The sequence below is a fragment of the Pyrenophora tritici-repentis genome, chromosome 10 (assembly GCF_003171515.1).
Source record: "Pyrenophora tritici-repentis strain M4 chromosome 10, whole genome shotgun sequence".
NCBI classification, from domain to species: Eukaryota; Fungi; Ascomycota; class Dothideomycetes; order Pleosporales; family Pleosporaceae; genus Pyrenophora; species Pyrenophora tritici-repentis.
In genome coordinates, this window is record NC_089399.1 from 2,587,045 (window position 1) to 2,608,002 (window position 20,958).

The 20,958-nt window shown below is 53.3% G+C and overlaps 9 protein-coding genes across 9 annotated transcripts; 5 read left to right on the forward strand and 4 right to left on the reverse strand.

The window, feature by feature from the left end:
* Window positions 1-274: 274 nt before the first annotated feature.
* Window positions 275-2,394, reverse strand: PtrM4_048010 (GroL, Chaperonin GroEL (HSP60 family); the record flags this gene model as incomplete). Its single annotated transcript, XM_001936625.2, has 11 exons — window positions 275-310; window positions 359-549; window positions 599-902; window positions 950-1,645; window positions 1,696-1,869; window positions 1,918-1,938; window positions 1,993-2,034; window positions 2,084-2,105; window positions 2,160-2,200; window positions 2,252-2,305; window positions 2,353-2,394. 11 exons carry the CDS (start codon window positions 2,392-2,394, stop codon window positions 275-277), a joined length of 1,623 nt encoding a protein of 540 aa, XP_001936660.1.
* Window positions 2,395-2,690: 296 nt separating this feature from the next.
* On the forward strand, window positions 2,691-4,398 carry PtrM4_048020 (Nop multi-domain protein; the record flags this gene model as incomplete). The annotated part of the gene is made up of 4 exons (XM_001936626.2): window positions 2,691-3,493; window positions 3,543-3,731; window positions 3,784-3,847; window positions 3,898-4,398. The coding sequence occupies 4 exons, from the start codon at window positions 2,691-2,693 to the stop codon at window positions 4,396-4,398; spliced, it is 1,557 nt and encodes a 518-aa protein (XP_001936661.1).
* A 1,484-nt stretch (window positions 4,399-5,882) lies between these two features.
* PtrM4_048030 (Atrophin-1 multi-domain protein) lies at window positions 5,883-7,745 on the forward strand (the record flags this gene model as incomplete). Its single annotated transcript, XM_001936627.1, has 2 exons — window positions 5,883-7,438; window positions 7,487-7,745. 2 exons carry the CDS (start codon window positions 5,883-5,885, stop codon window positions 7,743-7,745), a joined length of 1,815 nt encoding a protein of 604 aa, XP_001936662.1.
* A 1,001-nt stretch (window positions 7,746-8,746) lies between these two features.
* Window positions 8,747-9,297, forward strand: PtrM4_048040 (uncharacterized protein; the record flags this gene model as incomplete). Its single annotated transcript, XM_001936628.2, has 2 exons — window positions 8,747-8,956; window positions 9,034-9,297. 2 exons carry the CDS (start codon window positions 8,747-8,749, stop codon window positions 9,295-9,297), a joined length of 474 nt encoding a protein of 157 aa, XP_001936663.2.
* A 681-nt stretch (window positions 9,298-9,978) lies between these two features.
* On the reverse strand, window positions 9,979-10,768 carry PtrM4_048050 (putative btb poz domain containing protein; the record flags this gene model as incomplete). Its single annotated transcript, XM_066104755.1, has 3 exons — window positions 9,979-9,983; window positions 10,030-10,547; window positions 10,659-10,768. The coding sequence occupies 3 exons, from the start codon at window positions 10,766-10,768 to the stop codon at window positions 9,979-9,981; spliced, it is 633 nt and encodes a 210-aa protein (XP_065959319.1).
* Window positions 10,769-11,414: 646 nt separating this feature from the next.
* Window positions 11,415-12,503, reverse strand: PtrM4_048060 (MAM33 multi-domain protein; the record flags this gene model as incomplete). The annotated part of the gene is made up of 4 exons (XM_066104756.1): window positions 11,415-11,437; window positions 11,490-11,637; window positions 11,684-12,157; window positions 12,210-12,503. The coding sequence occupies 4 exons, from the start codon at window positions 12,501-12,503 to the stop codon at window positions 11,415-11,417; spliced, it is 939 nt and encodes a 312-aa protein (XP_065959320.1).
* A 416-nt stretch (window positions 12,504-12,919) lies between these two features.
* PtrM4_048070 (tricarboxylate transport protein, mitochondrial precursor) lies at window positions 12,920-14,012 on the forward strand (the record flags this gene model as incomplete). The annotated part of the gene is made up of 5 exons (XM_001936631.2): window positions 12,920-13,007; window positions 13,059-13,079; window positions 13,140-13,271; window positions 13,318-13,465; window positions 13,511-14,012. 5 exons carry the CDS (start codon window positions 12,920-12,922, stop codon window positions 14,010-14,012), a joined length of 891 nt encoding a protein of 296 aa, XP_001936666.1.
* Window positions 14,013-14,522: 510 nt separating this feature from the next.
* PtrM4_048080 (putative 3 -5 exonuclease protein) lies at window positions 14,523-15,584 on the forward strand (the record flags this gene model as incomplete). The annotated part of the gene is made up of 1 exon (XM_066104757.1): window positions 14,523-15,584. The coding sequence occupies one exon, from the start codon at window positions 14,523-14,525 to the stop codon at window positions 15,582-15,584; it is 1,062 nt and encodes a 353-aa protein (XP_065959321.1).
* A 1,126-nt stretch (window positions 15,585-16,710) lies between these two features.
* On the reverse strand, window positions 16,711-19,680 carry PtrM4_048090 (ubiquitination network signaling protein; the record flags this gene model as incomplete). The annotated part of the gene is made up of 2 exons (XM_066104758.1): window positions 16,711-17,879; window positions 17,925-19,680. 2 exons carry the CDS (start codon window positions 19,678-19,680, stop codon window positions 16,711-16,713), a joined length of 2,925 nt encoding a protein of 974 aa, XP_065959322.1.
* Window positions 19,681-20,958: the final 1,278 nt, after the last annotated feature.

Consider the following 20,958-nt stretch of genomic DNA (forward strand, 5'->3'; position numbering starts at 1 on the left):
AAGGTTTGACACCATCTTCACTAGGCAGCACAGTTGTAGAAGCATTTGTGACATTGGGTGCATTTCAATGATCATGTGCATCGGTTTAGCCTATGTTAATCTATTTAGACAAAGCATCCCGAGTTGCCGCCGTGACTGTGCGTGCGACCTCAAAGTAGCGTCTCCATGTCCTACACATTGAGTAGTCGCATGCGCGGGAAACATGACGTTTCACGCAGTGACGCAGTGACGCTGCGGTAGCTTGTCTTGCGGAAATAGAATAGACGCAACACTATCATTGTTCGTCGCCACCAGGTCCCGGCGCCCGTCCCTGATGAATGGTTAGCATGCGAAATTAGAAAGAGTCTTTGCTTCCTACCATTTGTCGTGCCTTGAGCATCTCATCACACAGCAGCAGGTTGGACGCGATACCAGTAGCAGAAGCTATGCTGTTGCGAATAACCCGGAATGAGTCGTAGACACCTTCTTGAGTAGGGTCCATCGCTTCTCCGGTTGAGAGGTTCAGGCCTACTACGTTGCCCTCGGCATGCTCGTCCTGGAGTGCAGCCACTATCATGTGGTCAGTATGTATCGACAAAATCGAGATTGAAGTACTCACAAGAATCTTGAATGTCGTGACCTGAGTTCGCCGCAAGCGTCTTGGGAATAACGAGCAATGCATCAGCAAATGCTGAAACACCCCACTTTGCTTTACCCTTGACTGTCTTCTTGAACTGTTCGCTGTTTAGGCGAGCTGCACATGCGACCTGGAAAGCACCGCCTCCGGGTACGACGCTTCCGTCGACTATCATGTTGTACACACTCCTCAAACCGTCGCGAACAGCATCCTTGATCTGGGCAATAGTGTGCGAGTTTGGTCCCTTGATGAGTAATGTGACCGACTTTGGCTCCTTGACATCTTCCTATTTCTTATTAGTACATGCATTTGAAAACCATTGTGCTTACTTACGATGAAGGTGTACTTCTCCTCGCCCAGCTGGTGCTCGTAGACAAGACCTGCCCAGCCGAGGACGTCAGGAGTCATGTCGTCTACGCTGTTTTGCGACGTTCCACCGCATACGAGTTGCAGACGCTCCATATTCCTCCTCTTCGCCCTCCTTAGCGCGAAGATGCCGTTCTTGACAAGTACGTCCAAGCTGAGAGGGTCAATGCCCTTTTGGTTTATTATCACGAAGCCCTTCTTGGGATCGTCACCGCAAACCTCCTTCTTGAGCTCAACAATCTTCCTCAGCTTTTCATCAACGAACCGGCGCTCGCTCTCGACCAGCTTCTCTCGCTGTTCAGCGCTTGAGTAGTAGAAGCCAGAGTTGATCTCGGACTTTTCGTACTCTAAGCTGACGTTGAGGGTCAGGATGTATGCGTTCTCGACACGCTTGGCCATGTCTGGATGCCTTGCGCCGTGGTCTAGAGCAAGCCCACGGATAAGCTGTGTATCGGCAGCAGTGCGGTGTTGCATGGTCATGATCTCAACCATGTGTAGATCAGGCTTCGCGGGCGCCTGGTAGATGGCGAGGACGGCATCGACGATGTCGGGGGTCAATTGTTCTGCGAGTGAGCTGTTGATCTTTGTTGACAACGACGTTCGGGCGACTGAGAGGAGGAGTTCGCGGTCGACTTCCTTTGCGAGCTTGAATTCGTCCAGGAACTATGCATTGTCAGCAAACCTTCGTTATATTTGGCCTTGTGCCACTGTACCTTTAGCGACTCTGTCTTCGCGATGTCATAGCCGTCTGCGATGACTCGGGGGTGGAGACCTTCAGAAATATAGCGATCAGCCTGCTTCAGGAGCTCGCCCACCAAGAGTACCACAGAGGTTGTGCCGTCGCCAGTGATCTCGTCTTGTGCTGTTGCTGCGCGCGCAATCATAACCTGGTTTGTTTGAGTCGCGATCCAGAAGCGGATGGGGATATATCATACGGCAGTGGGGTTTTGGATTTGCTGTCTGACTGTTAGCTTGCGAAGGTACTCGTGGAGGTTTGATCAATCACATACCATTTCCTTGAGCAGAACGCTTCCATCTTTTGTGAGCTTGATCTAAAGCAATGGTCAATACATGTCTTATACGCTCGGTTTGCAAACATACTCCACCAGCGCCATCGACAAGCCTGTTCGACGTTAGTGTCTGGTCCCATATATTTGTTGTTGTTGTTGTTGCTCACATCTTCAGTGTACCGCGGGGTCCCAGATTTGAAGCAAGTACCTTTTCCACACATTAGAACGTCTCTCTTTTCCTATTGCAACCATTGAATACCTGTTGCAGTCCCTCTCCGGCCGAGATGTTAACACGGAGAGCTTCCCCGCGCCTCTGTGCATTTGTTAGCGGCGTCTTTGTACGGCGGCGGAACCACATACCCTCGACTCGGCCTTGGGATTGAGAAGTTGTGCGGCCGACATGATGAACAGACGATATTCGGGTATCAAACAAAGCAGCAATCAGCAAAATGCAATATGGCGGGGCAAAGCTGCTGTTTCCGCGTTGCCTGTCGCGTCCCTCCTCAGATTTCTTAGCGGGCCCTAGTGCCAAGATTGCGAGAGCTCGGGCCTCCGAGCAATAATCTTTTTCGCATAGCTTTGGACTTTGCACGACCGCGATCACCTCGACAGCCGCATTGCCCGCGCACCTCGTACCTTGATCCAGCTTGTCGCGCTCGCTATCCGCTGTTTTTGCGCTGAATTCATCTAACGCAATTATGAGTGTAGATTATCTGCTCCATGAGAGCCCTGTCGGCTATGCCGTCTTCAAGGTTTCTATCCAGCCAGACACCATTGGCAGTCGCCTCGCAGAAGTACAAAAGGCTGTACAAGACCTCGACAAGTTCGGAAAGACTGTAGAGCTCGTCGGTCTTGCGCCCTTCCAAGGCACTCAAGATGCGCTCGCCGAAATCAACGACGTCTCCGAGGGCATCATGTCCGATTTCCTCAAGGCAACGCTCGAGACGAACCTGCCCAAGGCCGGAAAGAAGAAGACAATTACACTTGGTGTGAGCGAGAAGAACCTCGCGGGTAGCATCAAGGCCGCTTTCCCCAACCTCGCCTGCGAAACTAGCGACACGTCCGAGGTCGTGTCTGACTTGCTCCGTGGTCTGCGCCAACACAGCGGCAAGCTGATCAAGCAACTACAGCCTGGCGACATTGACCGCTCTATTCTCGGTCTGGGACACGCCTACTCCCGTGGAAAAGTCAAGTTCAGCGTCCAGAAGCAGGACAACCACATCATCCAAGCAATCGCAACGCTCGACCAGGTCGACAAGGACTTGAACACCTTCTGCATGCGCCTTCGCGAACTGTACGGCTGGCACTTCCCCGAACTCGCCAAGATCTTGAACAGCAACGAACAATACGCCAAGGTGGTTTTGAAGATTGGCGACAAGTCGAAGCTGAGCGACGACGATCTGCACGACCTCGCGGCAGTTGTCGATGATGATGAGAGCGTGGCGCAAGCCATTGTGCGATCAGCAAGAACCTCCATGGGACGTGACCTTTCTGAGGCCGAGTACGTACATTTTGCTTGTGGATGCATGGCTAGACTAACCCTGCCATAGCATGGAGATTGTCATGAACTTCGCCACGAGGACAGCTTCCTTGGCCGCGTACCGTAAGCAGCTCAGCAACTACTTGTCAAGCCGCATGAACCAGGTCGCGCCTAACCTGGCTGCCCTGATTGGCGATATGGTCGGCGCAAGGTTGATTTCCAAGGCTGGTTCCCTAACCAACCTCTCTAAGTACCCTGCGTATGTAGACTCACTGCTTTACATGCCATGCTCTAGAGACTAACTGTCCTAGATCTACTGTCCAGATTCTTGGTGCAGAGAAGGCCCTTTTCCGCGCTCTCAAGACCAAGGGAAACGTAAGTTACTGTTTAGCTTGTGTTCTGAACGTCACTAACTTGATGTACAGACTCCCAAATACGGTTTGATCTACCACAGTTCATTCATTGGCCGCACAGGTCAAAAGTCAAAGGGAAGGATCTCACGTTTCCTCGCCAACAAGTGCTCGATTGCTTCCAGGATCGACAACTTCTCCGAGACTCCCACGTCCAAGTTCGGTGAGGCTCTGAAGCGTCAAGTTGATGAACGCATCGAATTCTACGCATCTGGTGCTCCCCCTTCTAAGAACGCAGCTGTCATGCAAGCCGCAATGAACTCGGTAATGACCGACATTGGCATCGAAGACCCCACTGCAGGCGCTAGTGAGGATGTCGAGATGGCTGATGGAGTAACAGCGGCTGCTACTGAGCAGGCTGTGCGCAAGGAGAAGAAGGACAAGAAGGACAAGAAATCTAAGAAGTCCAAGGACGTCGAGGAGGATGCTTCTGAGAAGAAGTCGAAGAAGGACAAGAAGCGGAAACATGCCGACGAGGAGGTTAGCGACAAGAAGAAGAAGAAGAGCAAGGCGTGATCGCACCCATGAAAACATGTATATGTACTGGCATGCGGTATCGGCGTTCTTGATGTGTCGGAGTTTCCGGAGTTGATTGTACGAGTTCTGGTTTTCAGGCTGGACATGGGCTATGAGTTCGCGCACCATCCACGCCTGGCGGATGGTCTTGCATATATCCTCGAGCTGTGATTTAAGTTACAAAAGCATGATCCTTTCAACCATGTAGGGTATATCACGTGTGTGTGTGTGTGTGTGTGTGTGTGTGGTCCGGTGACTAGCACAAGCAATTAAGCCCCTAGAGTTGCCACTCGAGGCGATGGATCAGCCTTCAGGAACAAAGGTGAAATGTCAAAGTAGTTTTGTGGTCATATCATTTTTAGGCGTTCCTGGATCTGTATCTCACACCATGATCTCTCCGACGAATCAGGGACCCCTGCAGTGATCGGAGCGCACAGACGTCATCAGCCACATGCAGCTCACCTTAAACCGCAGGAACCGTGGGACGACTGATTATCCGTAGACAAGTCCTCATGCAAGAGTGGGGCAGCTGTAGCTGCAATATCTTCACACATGAAAGAGTATACAGCATTAGGGCGTGTAGCATTGAATGCCGACTAGGGCGCCGCGCATTCAAGCCAACAATCAACGTCAGGCGGCTAATGCGCCTGATGGTACGTAGGATGTATGATGTTGCAATGAACAAGATGTCTCTCGCCAGCCTGCACTACGGACCCGGCGAGGTTGAATAATCAATAATAGCAGCAGCATGCAGTCCTAGACCAAGACGACCACGACGGGTGCTAACATGATGAACTGGATGGGGATGCGCGAGGGAGATGGCGATATGTCATGTTTGATACGTCTGAGACCTAACACAGCAGCCGGCATAGACCAGGGTTCATTCACAGGCGCCCCGGGTTCGACAGCTCTGGCGTAAACTGTTTTTCTCTTCTAGGGCTCGTCGTAACCCAAGCTTTGGCCCGCTGCTGTCCCAAATGGCTCGAATGGCTACTTGAAGCCCTGAAGCCCCCGACAAAGACTGAGAAGCTCTTTCGCACTTCCTCCCCTCTCGTTTGCCCTCCATCTCTCCTTCTTTCCTGTACAATTTCTCCGACAAAATCCCCTTTCCATCGATACTGCTCTTGCTGGGCGCGCTGTCATCGATCTGTCGTTAGGGGTCGAAACTTGGTGTTCCTTTCCGTGCATCTACCGTGTCTAGCCTCCTCCCCGGTCCGGCTCTCGGCAGCAAATCGACTTTGGTGTTCTCGCCAGCTATTGCATAGTTTGCTATCCACGCATTTTTGGTGTTGAGCCGGCAATCTCATACTGCCAACTGCCAACATCCGGCCCGCCGTCTGCCTGCGTGCCTGCGTGCCTGCGCCGCCCACAACTCCCACCTCGTCTGGATATTCCGTCGTCGGTTTACTGTTGTTGCCATCTACACGCTCTAGCACGCGCCTCGACTTCCTTCTGGGTGTTGCAGCCGTGTTGTGTTTGGCGCTATGAACGACGATGCATCTTCGCCGGGCAGCCTAAGCTCGCCCCCGCACTCGCCTGAACAGGGCACTCCAGCGTCAACCATACGCGCATCTGCAGGTGGTGTTGGTGTTGGGGCTAGCACCCCAACCCCTGCAACTGCGTCTCCAGCGCCACGCGGTCTAACTGCCCGTGGTGAGCCTCGCAAGAAGCCAGGTCCCAAGCCAAAGAATAAAGATCCAGCCGCGCCCGAGCCAGAGAAGAAGACCAGAAAGCCCCGTAAGTCGGAGCCTAAAGATCCCAATGCCGTGCCTGTGCAACGTAAGAGACGGACCAAGGCCTCGCTCGAGGCACAGGCACAACCAGCACCACAGGTCGTCGAGGAAAAACCGCCTGTGCAGCTGTCGCCCACTCCACAGCCAGGACCCAGTGATTCGGTTCCTGCCTTGAACCCAGAACAGCCGCCTGTTGTCTCACTATCTCGCGTCTTGAGCAACCCAGAGCCGACGCTGCACAGTAACCCAAACCTGTCCCACATGAGTGCTGTCCCCTCAACACCACGGCCATCGAGCTCAGGCCAGCGCTATGATCCTATCAGGGGTGGTATTATAGAGTCGAAGCCTCAAGCCCCGGCAAATGCGCCCCCGCCTGTCTCCCCGCAGATGAATCATCGTGCGAGTGCCTCGCCATCCATTACCAGTCTGATCGATCCGCCGTCTGCTAGCAATTCCTTCTATTCACACCCTGCCAAGCTCCAACAACAAGCGTCAGTCACTTCGGCGCCTGTGTCACCTGCTGCTTTCACCACACGGCCCGCCTCGCTCCTGCCTTCCCAAGACTTCCACTCGCCACACCTTCAACAACATCAACTACAAGCACCCCCTCAGGCACAGCCTTATCCCGCCGCACCGTCAGAGCCAACTCTCATGGACATTGACACTGAGCCTGCCAAGCACGTATCTGTTCCAATGACAAAGTCAACTTCTACCACCTCCGCTACCCACTCGCAATCCAATGCGCCCACTCCACCCGCCAAGGCTGTCCGCCAGAAGGAGGCTCCGCCGCCACTGCCTACCGGTAGTGGACTGTTGTCGGGAACGCCTTTTGGCCCTGTAGCGAACACAAACGGCGCATCAGAGACACAAGGCACCAACATCTACCTCAATTTCGATGTCAACGGACGCGACAATGTTACTATCAACGTCGCCCAGGAGGTCGAGAAGAAGTACGGCTTTGCTGCTCTACATCCCCGTATAGCTGCCCGTAAGGAACGCCAGCGCCAGATCAACGCGGCCGGCGCCGCACTCGAGCGTGCTGCAGGAGGTGGCTCAAATGACGATCAGTCTGTCGATCTGTCTGAGAACGAGAGTAACGTGGAGATGGGAGGCATGGACGATGATGCATCCGCAAAGGAGAACGGGGGCAAGAAGCGACGCAAGCGCAAGCAAGAGGACTACGACAAGGAGGACGACTTCATCGACGATACTGAACTCGCCTGGGAACAGCAAGCGCTGATGGCCAAGGATGGTTTCTTTGTTTACAGTGGCCCCCTCGTCACCGAAGAGAAGCAGACCGTTGAGAGGTACGCGACCATTTTCTCTGGGAATCGACTTGAGCTAACTTTGTGCAGGGCGGATGGCACCATTAGGCGCGGACGAGGACGTGGCCGCGGCGGTACGCTGCGAGGCGAGACGTCAGGTAGAGGCCGAGGACGTGGCGGAGGTCCTGGCTCCCGTGGCGGCTCTACTGTGCGCAAACCTCGCGTTACCAAGGCTGACCGTGCGATGATGGAGCAAGAGAAGGCAGCTAGGGAAACTCTGGCCCAAACTATTGCAACCAAGCAGCCTCTCTCCACTCCAACTCTTGCTGGCCATGCTAGTGCAGTGTAGGTCAGCATTGTCTTGACCTGTTTTCGTTTTGCCCCGGCCCGGTCCCACTTGTTTGGGACTTCAGCAGCGGACAGAGAGGGCAATCCTCAAGCTCGTCAGTGTGCTTTTCTTCTGACAGCGTTTTCTCGATGGGGTTGGGATAACAGCTATCTCTTCATTTTTCGATTCTCCTGTAACTGATTCGTTTTTGTACGATACCCATTAGGGACGCTGCAAAACACCGCCTGACTGACAGGATACAAAGTCGTAAGGCGTTTGGGAGGTGCATGTTGTTTTTAGCAGGCGTCGTTCTTCCGCGATGCATAGTCATCTTCAAGATCTTAGATACGTTAAACCTAGAATTTCTCTGTTGGCTTTCGTGCTGTAATCTGTCCCATGCATTTGTAATTTGGTGACGTATGTGGGAAAGCAAAGCAGGCACTCATTTGTGGGTGTCCGCAGTCGGTGCACATGTAGGACATCAGTGAACTTGTAGGCATTTCTATGGACAATGTGGAGCTATAGATCTCACCTGTGAGGCCTACCCATGATGTAAGTGATCACACCGGCTGTACCGTTTGCTCTTGCTCAAAGCGATGGGTCGCTCTTTCTGCCTCTTTCACTCGCTCCTGCCGGAGCTGAGATAATCCTCGCTCACTTGAGTGTCAGCTATTGTTTGCTTGTATCTCACTTGGGCATTCAATCTAGTATGAAATCTTCAACTTACACTAATTAACAGTACTTACAATCTTTGTCTAGCTGGACCGTAGCTTCGTATTGAGTCGGTACTATGACCAGCCTTATCTCACAAACCACGCCATTGCCGGCTGATCTGGCCATCAGCGAGTACTCGCGTAAATTCTACGACGGAACTTACAAATGGACAGCGGAAGGCTTTACCGACGAGAATGGAGGCAAGTGGAACTCGGGGTCAGCATGCGACTGCCGTATTAACGTGTGCAGTATATCGCGACTTCGACTGCTATGACCCTGCCGCTAGAGCTCCGACGCCCTTGCCGCCGATGGATCTGGGCGACTATGACGAAGAAATGGAGAATGCGGATAGTCAGGGCAGCACGCTACCTATCCCTCCGCTGGACAAGATGAGCACTCCTTCCGCGGACCAGAGTCAAAGGAGGGACTCGTTGATCGGCTATAAGGCAGGCCAAATCAAGCTTGCAAGCTCATCGCCGCTTTCAGACTGCCCATCAGATATCTCGGAAGAAAACCCAGTAAGTATTCAGAGCGAGTGGCAAATCACCACTCTGTCTGTATCGCTGTATGGAGTCAGTATATCTGACCCTTCTAGAAATCCATCGAAGGAGCTACGGCAGTAAAGAAGACGAGCCCCGGAGAATCTCAGCAAGCAAGAAGCGAAACGCCAGAGCATAAATCCACCACTCGAGGTGTTGCACAGATAGTCAAGAAGACCGCTAAGAGGCCAGCAAAGCAAGCCAAAAAGTCTTCTGCACCTGTGAAGTCTTCGCAGACGGGTAGCTATACGCAGGGCTCGGGGAGTTCATCGAGACGACGGTCGGCGAGGAAGGCAAACACGCAGGGTACACGGCCTTGAGTAGGTTTGTACGTCCTGATGAGTTCTATGCCGGCTGTCTGGGCGGTTTTGATGTTTTGGTTAGCCTAGTACAGACATGAACGACAGGAAGTGGTTTATCTGATTTGCTGGTAAAACTACGTTGGTTTGGTTTGGAGTATTGCGGCATAAGTATCTGGGCGTTGGTTGAGCGGTAGAAGGGATGCTCTGAGTACCGACTCTCATTGGTATCAAAAGGCGTTATTTTCTCTCGTCAATAAGGGTGATCAAATCCAGACTCATTAGATTCTGATCATCTAGAACATTGCTATACTATTCAACTCCTAAAAGTCCAACAAGACAAACCCCATCACCGCCCCAGGAACAAATCTCCACACCTCTTCGTTTCATCATGCTCATGGTAAAGCAAACATCTCGCTCCCCTCCACGGCTTACAAGCCTCCCACTTTCTTACCCTTCTCGTCCTCCCGTCCCTAGTTGCCCCACCCTCCGTATCTCCATTCTCCTCTTTTTCGCCGTCCTCCCCATCCAACCGACTCCTCCCCTCATCCCATCCCGCCATGGCCACACCCCCTTCAACACACCTCGTACAAAACGCCACACAGCAATCCTCACACGCCACGGCCCCAACCCGCGGCGGCAGCACCGCGCGACAATGCTCACAAGCACGCGTGGTATGCCAACTCTCCGGACACCACAACCTCAACCTATGCCTCCCGAGCGCCTGCCCACATGGCCGCTTCAACAAAACACTCAAGTCGCGGAGAAACTCTGCATGCCACCAATCCCCGTGCATCTCCAGTAGCCGATCCGTCTTCTTAAACGCAAAAAGGTCCAGCACGAGGCGTCGCAGTGGCGCAGAGTCTCGGATACCGCCGTATAAGATGCGTGTATCAGAGGGGGTTAAAACGCTATTCGTGCGGTCTGATAAATCACTCATCATGTCTAGGACGGCGTTGCGTAGACCCTCGAGTGCAAAACGGTCTGCGAGGACGTACACGTGGAGGAGCGTGTAGTATGCTGGTTTGCCGTCCTTGAACGGCGCAGTCAGAATACCGTTGTAGAGCCATGATATGACGAGTTGGAAATGATCGACTGATACATCGTCGAGCGTAATAGTGTTCGCGGTAGATTCAGCAAAGGGCCCTGTGAGCGCGACGCGGAAGTACGAAGATTGTGCTGTTAAAAGCCTGGTGTGAATGAGGAAGGGTGTTGATTTGGGTCCGATAAGAAGTTTACTGGTAGCGGTGAGTTCGGATGGATCGGTCGGCCTGGTCAGATATGAGTCTGGGCTCGTGGTCTTGGTTGTCGTTGATGTTGATCGACGGTGGTGGGCGCGTGGTAGGAAGGATGTCGTCTCCTCCCTTGCATGCAACACGTACCTTGACTGCCCGGCCCATGTACCTGAGGTATAAGGCGGCGGGAGATTCGGGGTTGGAATGCGAGTCGAGGAGTCGATGCCGACGATGCTGCGTGGTATAATGGTGCGCATCTCTTTCTGTCTTCTTCTCCCCACTCTTGCTTCGTCCAGTCTACTACTACGTTCTATCTTCCGTCCCTTGTTGGAAAAACGAGTCAAAAAGTTGCGAAAAGCGTTTATCAAAGGAGGTACCTCGATCTTTGAGGGTGTATACCGGGGACCCAACCGCATGCGGGGCTGTCGTTGAGAAGTGTCAAGAATGCGGTTTCGGAATGCATGCTTTACTGTATCCGCCAGGGCGGGAACAAACGGGGCTTGATCGAGCGGACAATCGCCTTGTAGATGCGTGCAGGACGGATGTTGGCTTGTTCTCCGCCAATGCTAGGGTAGCAAACGCACCGTCCGCAAGCGGTTCTTTGTTGTCTCGACACGACACAGCACGGGGCGACAAGAAGCAAGACAATTGTTTGAGATGCAAGGCTCAAGAAACGTTTCATTCGATCTTTTTCCATCGTTTCACATCTCGTCGAACGCCTTGTATGTGACAAAGAGCAAGGTAGAAGAGATGTTACTAACTGTTTTACACTGCCTTGAACGCCCCCAAATTGGCCTGAAGATTGAGATGCGTTACAAAATTATACAATAGAGTGTGTAAGCTCGTCATGCCGGCCTTAATATAGTTCTATAGCTCGACGGCTTGTCTCTACATGGGTTGAACTTAGGCGACAAAGTCCTTGACGTCTGTAGTTGCGTCAGTGTTTGGTAATCATGTTACATGGGCTAAAAAACTTACTGTTGAGCCACCTAATGTACTCCTTCTGTTCCTTGTGGTCTATGTAGTCAGGGATGAAGAGCGCAAGACGGGTGTTGATGGCACGCTCCTCGAGGTACTTCTCAAGGAGAATCTGGAGGTCCTCATCGAGGTTGTTGAAGGGAGGGCCCTGCTCAAGTTAGACATGAAGAAATCACGGGAAAGGATCAACATACGGTGTAAAGAGAGCGTCTTGACCAGTCCTGCTCAGCAGTAGCGGGGTCGGCAAGCTCAGCAGAGGGGAAGTAGTAGAGATCGTCAATGAGGAAATCACCGTCCTGAGCGGTAGCCTCAATGGCCAGAGCGCCCTTTCCGGGACGCTCAATGCGGATGCTAGCGCGTGCGGGGAAACCCTGCTGTTGGCCCTCATCTTCGTAGTCTTCCTCGAGCTCCTCGCGGTCGGCAGGCGCAACGCGGTCCTCGGGTGCTACGCGGACGTTTCCATCCTGAGTCCTACCCTGGTTGATGGAACCCTTGGTGTTGGCGCCTCCAGACTGCACATCCATATCGGCATCGTCATAGATGGCGTTGTCTTCAAGGTCGTCGGCCTGGTTGTTGTTGAGGTCGGAGGTGGAAAAGGTGATGCGGATCTTCTCGTCGTTGTAAGTGCGGCTAAGGACGACTTCCTGGCTGCCGGGTTTGTCTTCAATCTGTAAAACGATGAGTATGGAGTCATTTATATATGGCACTTTGGTTGTATACCTCAAAAGGGCTGTTCTCGAGGTAGTCCTTGATGTTGGCGGAGAGGTCCTCGTCCTCCTTCATGCCCTCCTCCATGGAGATTTCGCTCTGGAGCTTTGCGACCAGCTCTTCACTGACTCCATCATCCTGTCTCCTCACAGCCGACACGTGGAAGGCTGATGTGAGGCGAGGGATTGGGGCAGCCCATGGCTGGAACACTGCCGCCGGTCGCAGCGACTGTGGGCGAACGGCTTTGGTGGATAAGCGGGCGGCAGAGCGCGGGGCACTGCGGGCGAGTGTTCGTAAGGAGAGCATCGTGATGTAGGACTGTGTGTAATTGAGCAGTACTAAATGACGATGTCGGGAAAATGGCAATGCGACAAAGTGGGTGCAATGGCGGGATGGTAACTTTTCGGCGGCCCAAGCTTTGCGGGCTGATGTCAGGCGGGATGCTTGGCACCGATTTGCGGACTCAACTGCTCACCTCCGCGCTGATATCTGACTCTTCAAGGCCCTGGGAGATTGGGGGTCAATTGTGCAAAAGACGTAGTGATTAGTTTCCCACCAATTGCCAATTGCTACTTCTTCCAGCGTCGTGTTTCAGTGTCTTCAGTGCAATTTCAGTACGACGTCACAATTGAGTGGCTGCCAGATTTGGGCAGACAAAAAGTTCGTTTGACACAGCCAATCCTCTTCCGCCAGTCGCACAGATACATCCAATCCAGAATATTATGGCGACTGCAACCGGAGAAAAGAAAAAGAAGCCCAGTGCTATGCGCTCCATCCTAGCGGGTGCGAGTGCTGGCGCTGTGGAAATATGTACCGCATTCCCTCCCGCTACGTACTAGAATGACTACTCACGCGAAACAGCAATCACATATCCCGCCGAGTGTACGTGCCTAATGAACTACCTACCATCTACATGAAGAAGTCGAGCCTGACACAAGATAGTCGCAAAGACACGATCACAACTCAACCGAAGATTACCAGACGGCAAGAAGCTGCCATGGCCACCATTCGGCAAGCAGTGGTATGCCGGGTGCACGACGCTGATAATCGGCAACTCACTGAAGGCTGGAATAAGTAGGTTATATAGAAGCTTGGAGAAACCGCTGTCTGACATAGCCAGGATTCGTCGCATTCGACATGTACAAGAACATGCTGGCTGATGCTGAAGGAAAGGTCTCGGGCCCAGCGACCGTAATAGCTGGTTTTGGTGCAGGAGCCACAGAATCGCTGCTGGCTGTTACTCCTTTCGAGAGCATCAAGACACAACTGTAAGTAGATTCCCCTTTGCTATTCGCCTTTCCTGACCTTCGCAGCATCGATGACCGCAAGTCTGCAAACCCTCGTATGCGCGGGTTCCTTCACGGTTCAAGAATCATTGCACAAGAAAAGGGTATCCGGGGCTTCTTCCAGGGCTTCCTTCCTACTACAGCACGACAAGCTGCCAACTCAGCCGTCCGTTTCTCAAGTTACACGTCGCTCAAGCAACTCGCACAGTCATACGTCAAGCCGGGCGAGAAGCTCGGCGCTTTCAGCACATTCGGACTTGGAGGCCTGGCAGGCATAATTACTGTCTACACGACCATGCCTATTGATACTGTAAAGACGCGCATGCAGTCGATAGAGGCAAGGAGTCAGTACAAGAACAGCTTTGACTGTGTAGCCAAGATATTCAGGGATGAGGGACTCTTCACCTTTTGGTCGGGTGCTCTCCCTCGACTAGGCCGTCTGATCCTAAGTGGTGGTATTGTGTTTACCATGTATGAAAAGTCGATGGACTTCATGGATAAGCTGGACCCTCAAGGACGATACATATAGGCTTATGATGACATGCACCCGTTGAAGCTGGGATAAGCAGGCTACTCAAATACTCGGCCAGTATCTGTAACAACAGGATGCTACTCCCTCGGGTTTATACGGAAATAGCGTTTCTACTGTGTCTATTCCATGCCAAACAAACTAGTTTCATGATCAGTAACCCTGTATCATTCACTGTATCATGCACCATGGATTTCTCTTTACAATATTCTATTCTCGTTATTAGTTGCCAAGGCAATAACAGTACCCTTAGGCGCTAGTTTTGCATCACAAACAACAAAGTATGAAAACGGCAACACAACAGAAATCTCTGACGGTCACCTAGACTTAGAGCACCTAATTCACCAACGGCCTTGCATAACCACAGGCAACCAATCTTCTTTCGTCCTGCCCCGCTATATTCTCTGCTTTCCCACAATCACAACACTTACACATCCTCACTTTTTGGCACTGTGTTTGGAACTCGCAATGACCGTATCACATCAGTATATGTGCGCCATATCCGCCAACATGGCTGCTCCGCAAGAAACTCCAATTGCACCTCGCATGGCCTTCATTTCAACCACTGACGACCTCGCTGACATGCTTGGAACCCTTGCAGACCTACCCACATCACCGCCGAGTCTGTACATCGATCTCGAAGGGAACAGCCTCAGTCGAGCTGGAACACTCTCGCTACTCACGCTCTACGTATGTCCTCAGAATATCGTCTATCTCGTCGACGTACACGGCTTGCAAACAACCGCCTTTTCCACACCTACCAACGAATCTCGCCGCCAGATGCCACTGACCTCAGAGCTGGATACTGTGAAACCGCAGTCCAAGCTTTCCGATTGTGACTCAGGAGAACCACAGCTTACCAACTCAAATCTAGACATCGAAGCAGCACAGTCTGCACCCGCAGGTTTGGGCACTGCGGCAGCACCGGTCACGCTCAAGACCATCCTCGAGTCACCGACCATCCCCAAAGTCTTTTTCGACGTAAGAAACGACTCGGATGCCCTATTCGCCCACTACAAGGTCGCTCTCTCCTGCATCCACGACCTGCAAGTCATGGAGCTCGCCACCCGCCCCATGACAACGGGAAACTCGCGTCAATTTCTCTGCAGCCTCTCCACCTGCATCCGAGACAACGCCCCACTGTCCTCCACCGACCTCGCCGCCTGGACAGCCATAAAAGAGGCGGGAAACGCACTGTTCGACCCAAAGAAGGGCGGCAGCTACTCAGTCTTCGAAACTCGCCCGTTGAGGACAGAGGTACAAGACTACTGCGTTCAGGATGTTGTGTATATGCCGCTTCTGTGGGATATTTTTGAGCATAGGATACAAAAAGATCGTATGGATGAAGCAGAGCTGGCACAGATGGCAGAAGAATACGAGAAAGACAAGAAGAAGATGGGCTTCTGGGAGACCATGGTGAAAGAGGCGGTGGTGCTTCGGATTAGTGTTACTTGGGAAACTTGGTATCGCCCCAATGGAGTACACAAGAGGAAGGGATGTTGGACTTGGGGACAGATTCGAGAGGCGAGGCGGAGGTGGGCTTTGGGCTTCAGGCACGGACTTTGTGATTAGGAGGTGGGTGGAAGGAGGGAGCTTGGTTGGATGAGAGGGTGGTAGAGGTGGTAATGCGGACAGAGTGATGGTGGAATGGTAAAGAGAGTCTGGTAAAGCAAGCGGAAAGAGGTGGTGTACGATCATATAGACTGTTCATCAGGTGAGAAGGCCTTACGTAGAAGGGTGAGAGAGTTCTTTGCTCACTAGTCACCCGAAATTCACATCCATGTAGACATTCACGTTCACATGCAGGCTTAGGCTCATAGTGATGCCTGTCCCCCAAATACAGTTAGTCAGTCAAACCAAACGTTCCATACGCTCCACTCATCTCTACATCACATACCCCAACTCAAACACTCAACCCGCTTTACTCAACTCCACACCGCGTACCTCAACGCACCAGCACATCCCAATAATGTCACCACCCGCCGCCCAGCTCCTAGAAGTCCAACTCTTTGAATCTCTCAAGCCCCAAATCGTCGCCCTTGCAACCGCTCTCTATGGTTCATCCTCCACATCATCCTCCACATTCTACGATGTAGTTCCATACATTACGTCTTCACCAGAGACCACCAACACTCCTTTTACCTTACAAACCACCTACGGCGTCGCCCTCGTCCTCTACACTGGCCCGGCCACGGCCCCCTACACGTCCTTCCACCTAATCTCCCATGTTTCGCACGTGCCAAACATCGTGACGGGAGCGCGACAACTACTGACGGATCTCCAGCGCGGGATGGGTAGTGTAATAGAAATATGTATGGAGAGGGGGAATTGGACGGTGACGCATGAGCGGGTGCCGGATGTGGCTGGTCCTGGTGTTTGTGGAGACGGAGAGGACAGCAAGGATGAGAACAAGGACGAGAGCAAGGACGAGGTGGAAGGGGAAGAAGGGGAATATGAACGCGAACAATATTACAAGGAGGACGTGGATGAAGAGCTTGGAGAAGACTGGTGTCGAATGCGTTGGAGTCCGTCGCTGGAACCCATTACCGAGGAGACGTAAAGGGGGCCTGACATAATCAACACACACACACACATCACTGCAATGTATATAACAGAACCAGGTTTTTAAACAACCAAAAGAACGCAGAATCACATTGGATAGCTACCTAAAGATCAAAAACTAAATCGTGTGCTTTTTCTATCTGCCGCTGCCGATCGGACTCATCAGACCATTGCTACCACTTGTCGAACTTCTCACCATCATTGGCTTAATACTTTGCACAGGACTCAGAGGGTCACGCTGGCTAGAGCTTTGACTGGAGGTACCCGAGCTCAGGCTACCGCTGCCATGACTGCGATTGCGACCATTTACAGGCCCAGGAGTATTGAATGGGTTGCCGAGAACGTAGGTGGAGGAGTAGGAGGGCTCGTCGAAAGCGTCGGTGAAACCAGAGACATTGGAGAGCATGGATGAGGAGCGCCCGCGGCCGCCACGAATGGAGCCAGGAGTGCTGATGCCGTGCGAATTGAGCGAAGGGAACGTGAAGCTGGAGAAGCCGTTGCCATGAGGAGACATGTTGGTGCCTGGAAGGTTACCCTCGGGCGTGGTAGGAACAGACATGTGCTGATGCACTTGCTGGAGAAGGAGCTCCTCGTAGTGCTGGACGGTCTGCAACATTTGACTAGTCAAAGCATTCTGTTCCTCAGTACGCCTCTCATAACCGTTGATGTTACTGCGGTATTGGTGCTCAACCTCGGCACGCTGTGCGCGTAATGCTGTCCGTTCCTGCTCCCTTCGTTGCTTGGCGGTGAAACCCTCAGCGTTGGCTGTAACAAGACGATCGTGCTGCTCGTTAAGCCTAGTTTGACGTTGCTGAAGGCGTTCCCTCTTCTGGAATGCAGTAGAAATGTCCGACTCTACACTCTGCACCTGGCGTTGAATCTCCTCCTTGGTCTTGTCAAACTCGCTAGCAATGGCGTTTTTATTGTCACGCTCCTTCTTCCATTCGGCCTTTCTGGCTGCAGCCTCCTTGGCCTCTTCTTCAGGAATACTACCCAAGTTCTCTGCTTGAACAGCAAAATCGGCGGCCGCATCTTCAGCCTGGCGTATGTTCTGCGTGAATTGAAGGACGCGCTGGCGCTGACGTTCGTCGCTACCTCCGGCATTGGCAAGGCGATTCCCAAGTGCATCCACCTCTTTCTTGATGTTGGTGATGGCTGTCTTGTGATCCTTCTTGTTCCGCTTCAGGCGATTCCGCTGCTCCTGTAGCTGTTGGTCGGCCGCAGCGATCGAATTTTTCAAGGTTGTCGTGGGCGAAGAAGGGCGCAGAGTCTGATGCGCCGGTGGTGAAGCAATGGAAGCTGTAGCTGAGTGTGTTAGCTGGGAAATGCTGGCAAAGCTGTTGTGCTTACCTAGTTCAGTTACGGGGCTCGCCGAGGTAATAAGGCTTGCCGAGTAGAAGACTTCGTTGTCTATGGTTCGGACAAACTCGCAATAGTAGTTCGAAAGAGCCGTCAGACCAAAAATCTCCCCCATCCAATAGCCCGTTCCCTCCTGGCCCTGCAAACCAACCGGCTCGCTTTGGCGGATCCGCGTCGAGCTCCAGTCGGCCCCGTTGACGCGAATGTAGAATGGTTTTGACTTGTCGATACCGGAACCTATGTGGGCAGATTCCTCATCCTCCTCTTGCACTTCAGCTGGCCCAGATAAACTAACACGAAATGAAATGTCGGAAAAGCCGACTTCTGAAATCCAAACACGATCATCCTCCGATCTATAAACAGCATTTCCAATGTGATTTGCGTCTTTTGCATTAGCCTCGTCGGCGTCGTTTGCCACCCGGCTACTTTCCATCTCTTTTAAAACTGTAACTTTTGTGCTGGCAAGCGCAGCCCAGAATGGCTGCTGACTACGCACATGCGTAGCTTGCTTCCTCTTCCTCCTGGAAGTACTCGCTTTATCCTTGTGAGCGTGCGTTGCTGGCGACGGCCCCGGTGGGCGGCCATCTGTACTCGAGGAATTGGGCACGTCGGCCGTGGGTTCGAGGTTGGTGGAGTTTGAGCGTTGAAGAACACCGGACTCAGGGTCGGTCTTCTTGCCAGTAGGCAGGGTTGTGTGTTCTCGTCGAGATAGAGAGCGCCGGATGATGCGAACGACACCTTGGGCCAGAATATGTATCCCCAGGAGGCTACGGGGCCATCCGTGGGGGGTTGAGAAGCTTTCCAAATAGGTCGGAGAACTCGGCGGGCTCGTCAGAAATTCCAGGCCTCCCCGGGCGAGCCCGGTCCAGAGGAATTGTACAATATGTTGCCGGAGAGGCCTGAATCTGAGAAGATGACTTGAAAGGATGATGACAAAGCATATAACGATGCTATTGGTAGTGCCCTTTTTGCCTGCTGCGGCACCGCCGAGGGCAATGGCAATGACAGCCTGGGCCAGGTCCAGGAAGAAGTTTTGAGCAGGCACCCACAGCAGCAGCCATATCAACAATATGACGGTGTCGGCGATGATTGTGGTGAAGAGCGAGGGGGTGCCGCCAGAGCCCTGGAAGATGTCGGTGAAGGAGGGAAAGGCGGAGAGGGCAGACAGGGGAGTACCGGCCTGTGGGGGGACAAAGGTGAGGGTTGCGAACAGGAACTGGACGATGGTGAGGACGGTTGGGGGGAGTTGGAGGAGGATGATGAGGATGGCGAGGACGTCCCGCAGAGGACAGGACGTGAGAATGGTGGCGGGCACAGCGAGCATGCTGGCCATGGAGAGCGAGGCGGGCTTTGAGGCGTTTGTGTCGGCGCGGCGGAGAGTGGAGGGAATAGGGTCAAAAGGCCCATTGGGACCATTGTCGTACGGGCGACATGCCTCAGCTGGGTTGTCCAGCGAGGCATCCGAGGCAGCGCGCGTGCGCTCGTCGACTCTGGCGGGGGTTGCAGCGGTGGCCATGGTGTCCTGGGGCGGAATCTTGGACAGTCGGTCGATGGTCGCGCTTGGCTGCTGGACGCTCTCGCCCTCTACATGGCTGGGGCCTGGCGGCGTCGGCGGGCGAGGCTTCCCATTGACGTTGCCAGCGAGTGCCGGGTTGCTCTTCTGCTTGGTGATGCGTTTGCCGGGGGCCGCAAGGCCATTCTCGTGTCGCTTGTCGTGCGCCGCGTTCCTCTTCGACTTCGCTACCATAGACGGCGGTGCGGGTGACAGCGGGCAAACCTCTCCCCGGCGAGACTCGACTGCTGCACAGGACGAGCCAGACTGGAAGACAGAGAGAGCCGCTGCTCGGTGGGGGTGCTGAGGGGAATGGTTTGTGGTGTAGACGAGTATAAGGAGCGAGGAAGGAGCCCTGCGCTTGCTGTGTCGTGCTTTCCGCCGAGCGAGCGTGGTGCCAAGACTTGCACCTGCTAAACGTCAAATGCAGCGTGCAGCCTGCGGCGTGAACCAAGAAAAGCCGACCACAAGGCTTTGCTGCGTGTGGGTCGTCAAAGGTACCGGACCAGAGACGACGCAGACACACGACATACGACACCACCAGGGCCTAGCAATTCCCATGCCCCCCGGCTTGTACCGTTACCTCAGTCATGACCACCACCACCTGCGCCGACGTGTTTGATGTTTGCACACGCAGATCAGCCGAACTGTGTCCGACCTGCCATGTTATCGCCGATCCTGGACTGCCATATGCCTGTTTGCATCTCCGGTATGCGGCTTCGTCTACCGTCTACTCGTCTGCCTCATCTTTCTATCTGTATCTACCCGTCCTGCTCTTGTACCATGTACCTGTCGCCTCTCTGGCCACCTCACGCTGCATCGCCAGTTTGCTACTTCGAGGCAGCCAATTAGCCCCCCCACGACCTCTCTACTAGACCCTCTAGCTTACCTGTTCATTTGCGTGAGCCAGGACCCCCCTGAGCCACAGCAAGCTGCAGCGCAAATTGATTTTTGATTCGCGCTGAGTCTGTTCACCGCATGCCCTGAAGTCTCTGCAGCGGATGAACCCCGCCGACGCTATTACTCAATGGCTGTCACTCTCCGCCCTGACCACATTTGCTCAAACTGCATGAACATGCTTCTCACGTGCCCACCGACCTCGCATTGCAAACGCGGAATGGGAAACATGCACGCCACACGATACGTATCTAGCAGTCAGCGTGCGAGGCGAGCATAGCGCCCAAGCCTTCCGCCCACCCAATCCATGGCAATTTTCCACCTTCTGCACTGTGCCGGCGCGTCGAAGCTTAACCGGACCACGCCAATCGCAACATGTCCGCTGTGCGAATGAGGTAAGCCGGTTCATCACGCGCTCAACGGGTCTGCACATCTCTGCAGTTCCAACCCAGCAGAGCTCACCAGATGCTGATCACCGCCGCAAGCACGCCATCATCCACTCGCTTCAAGTCAAGTTGCATCGTGTCAGATAGAGTTTTGTCCGTATTCCCCTCATCGTCCAGTGAGATCAACGTC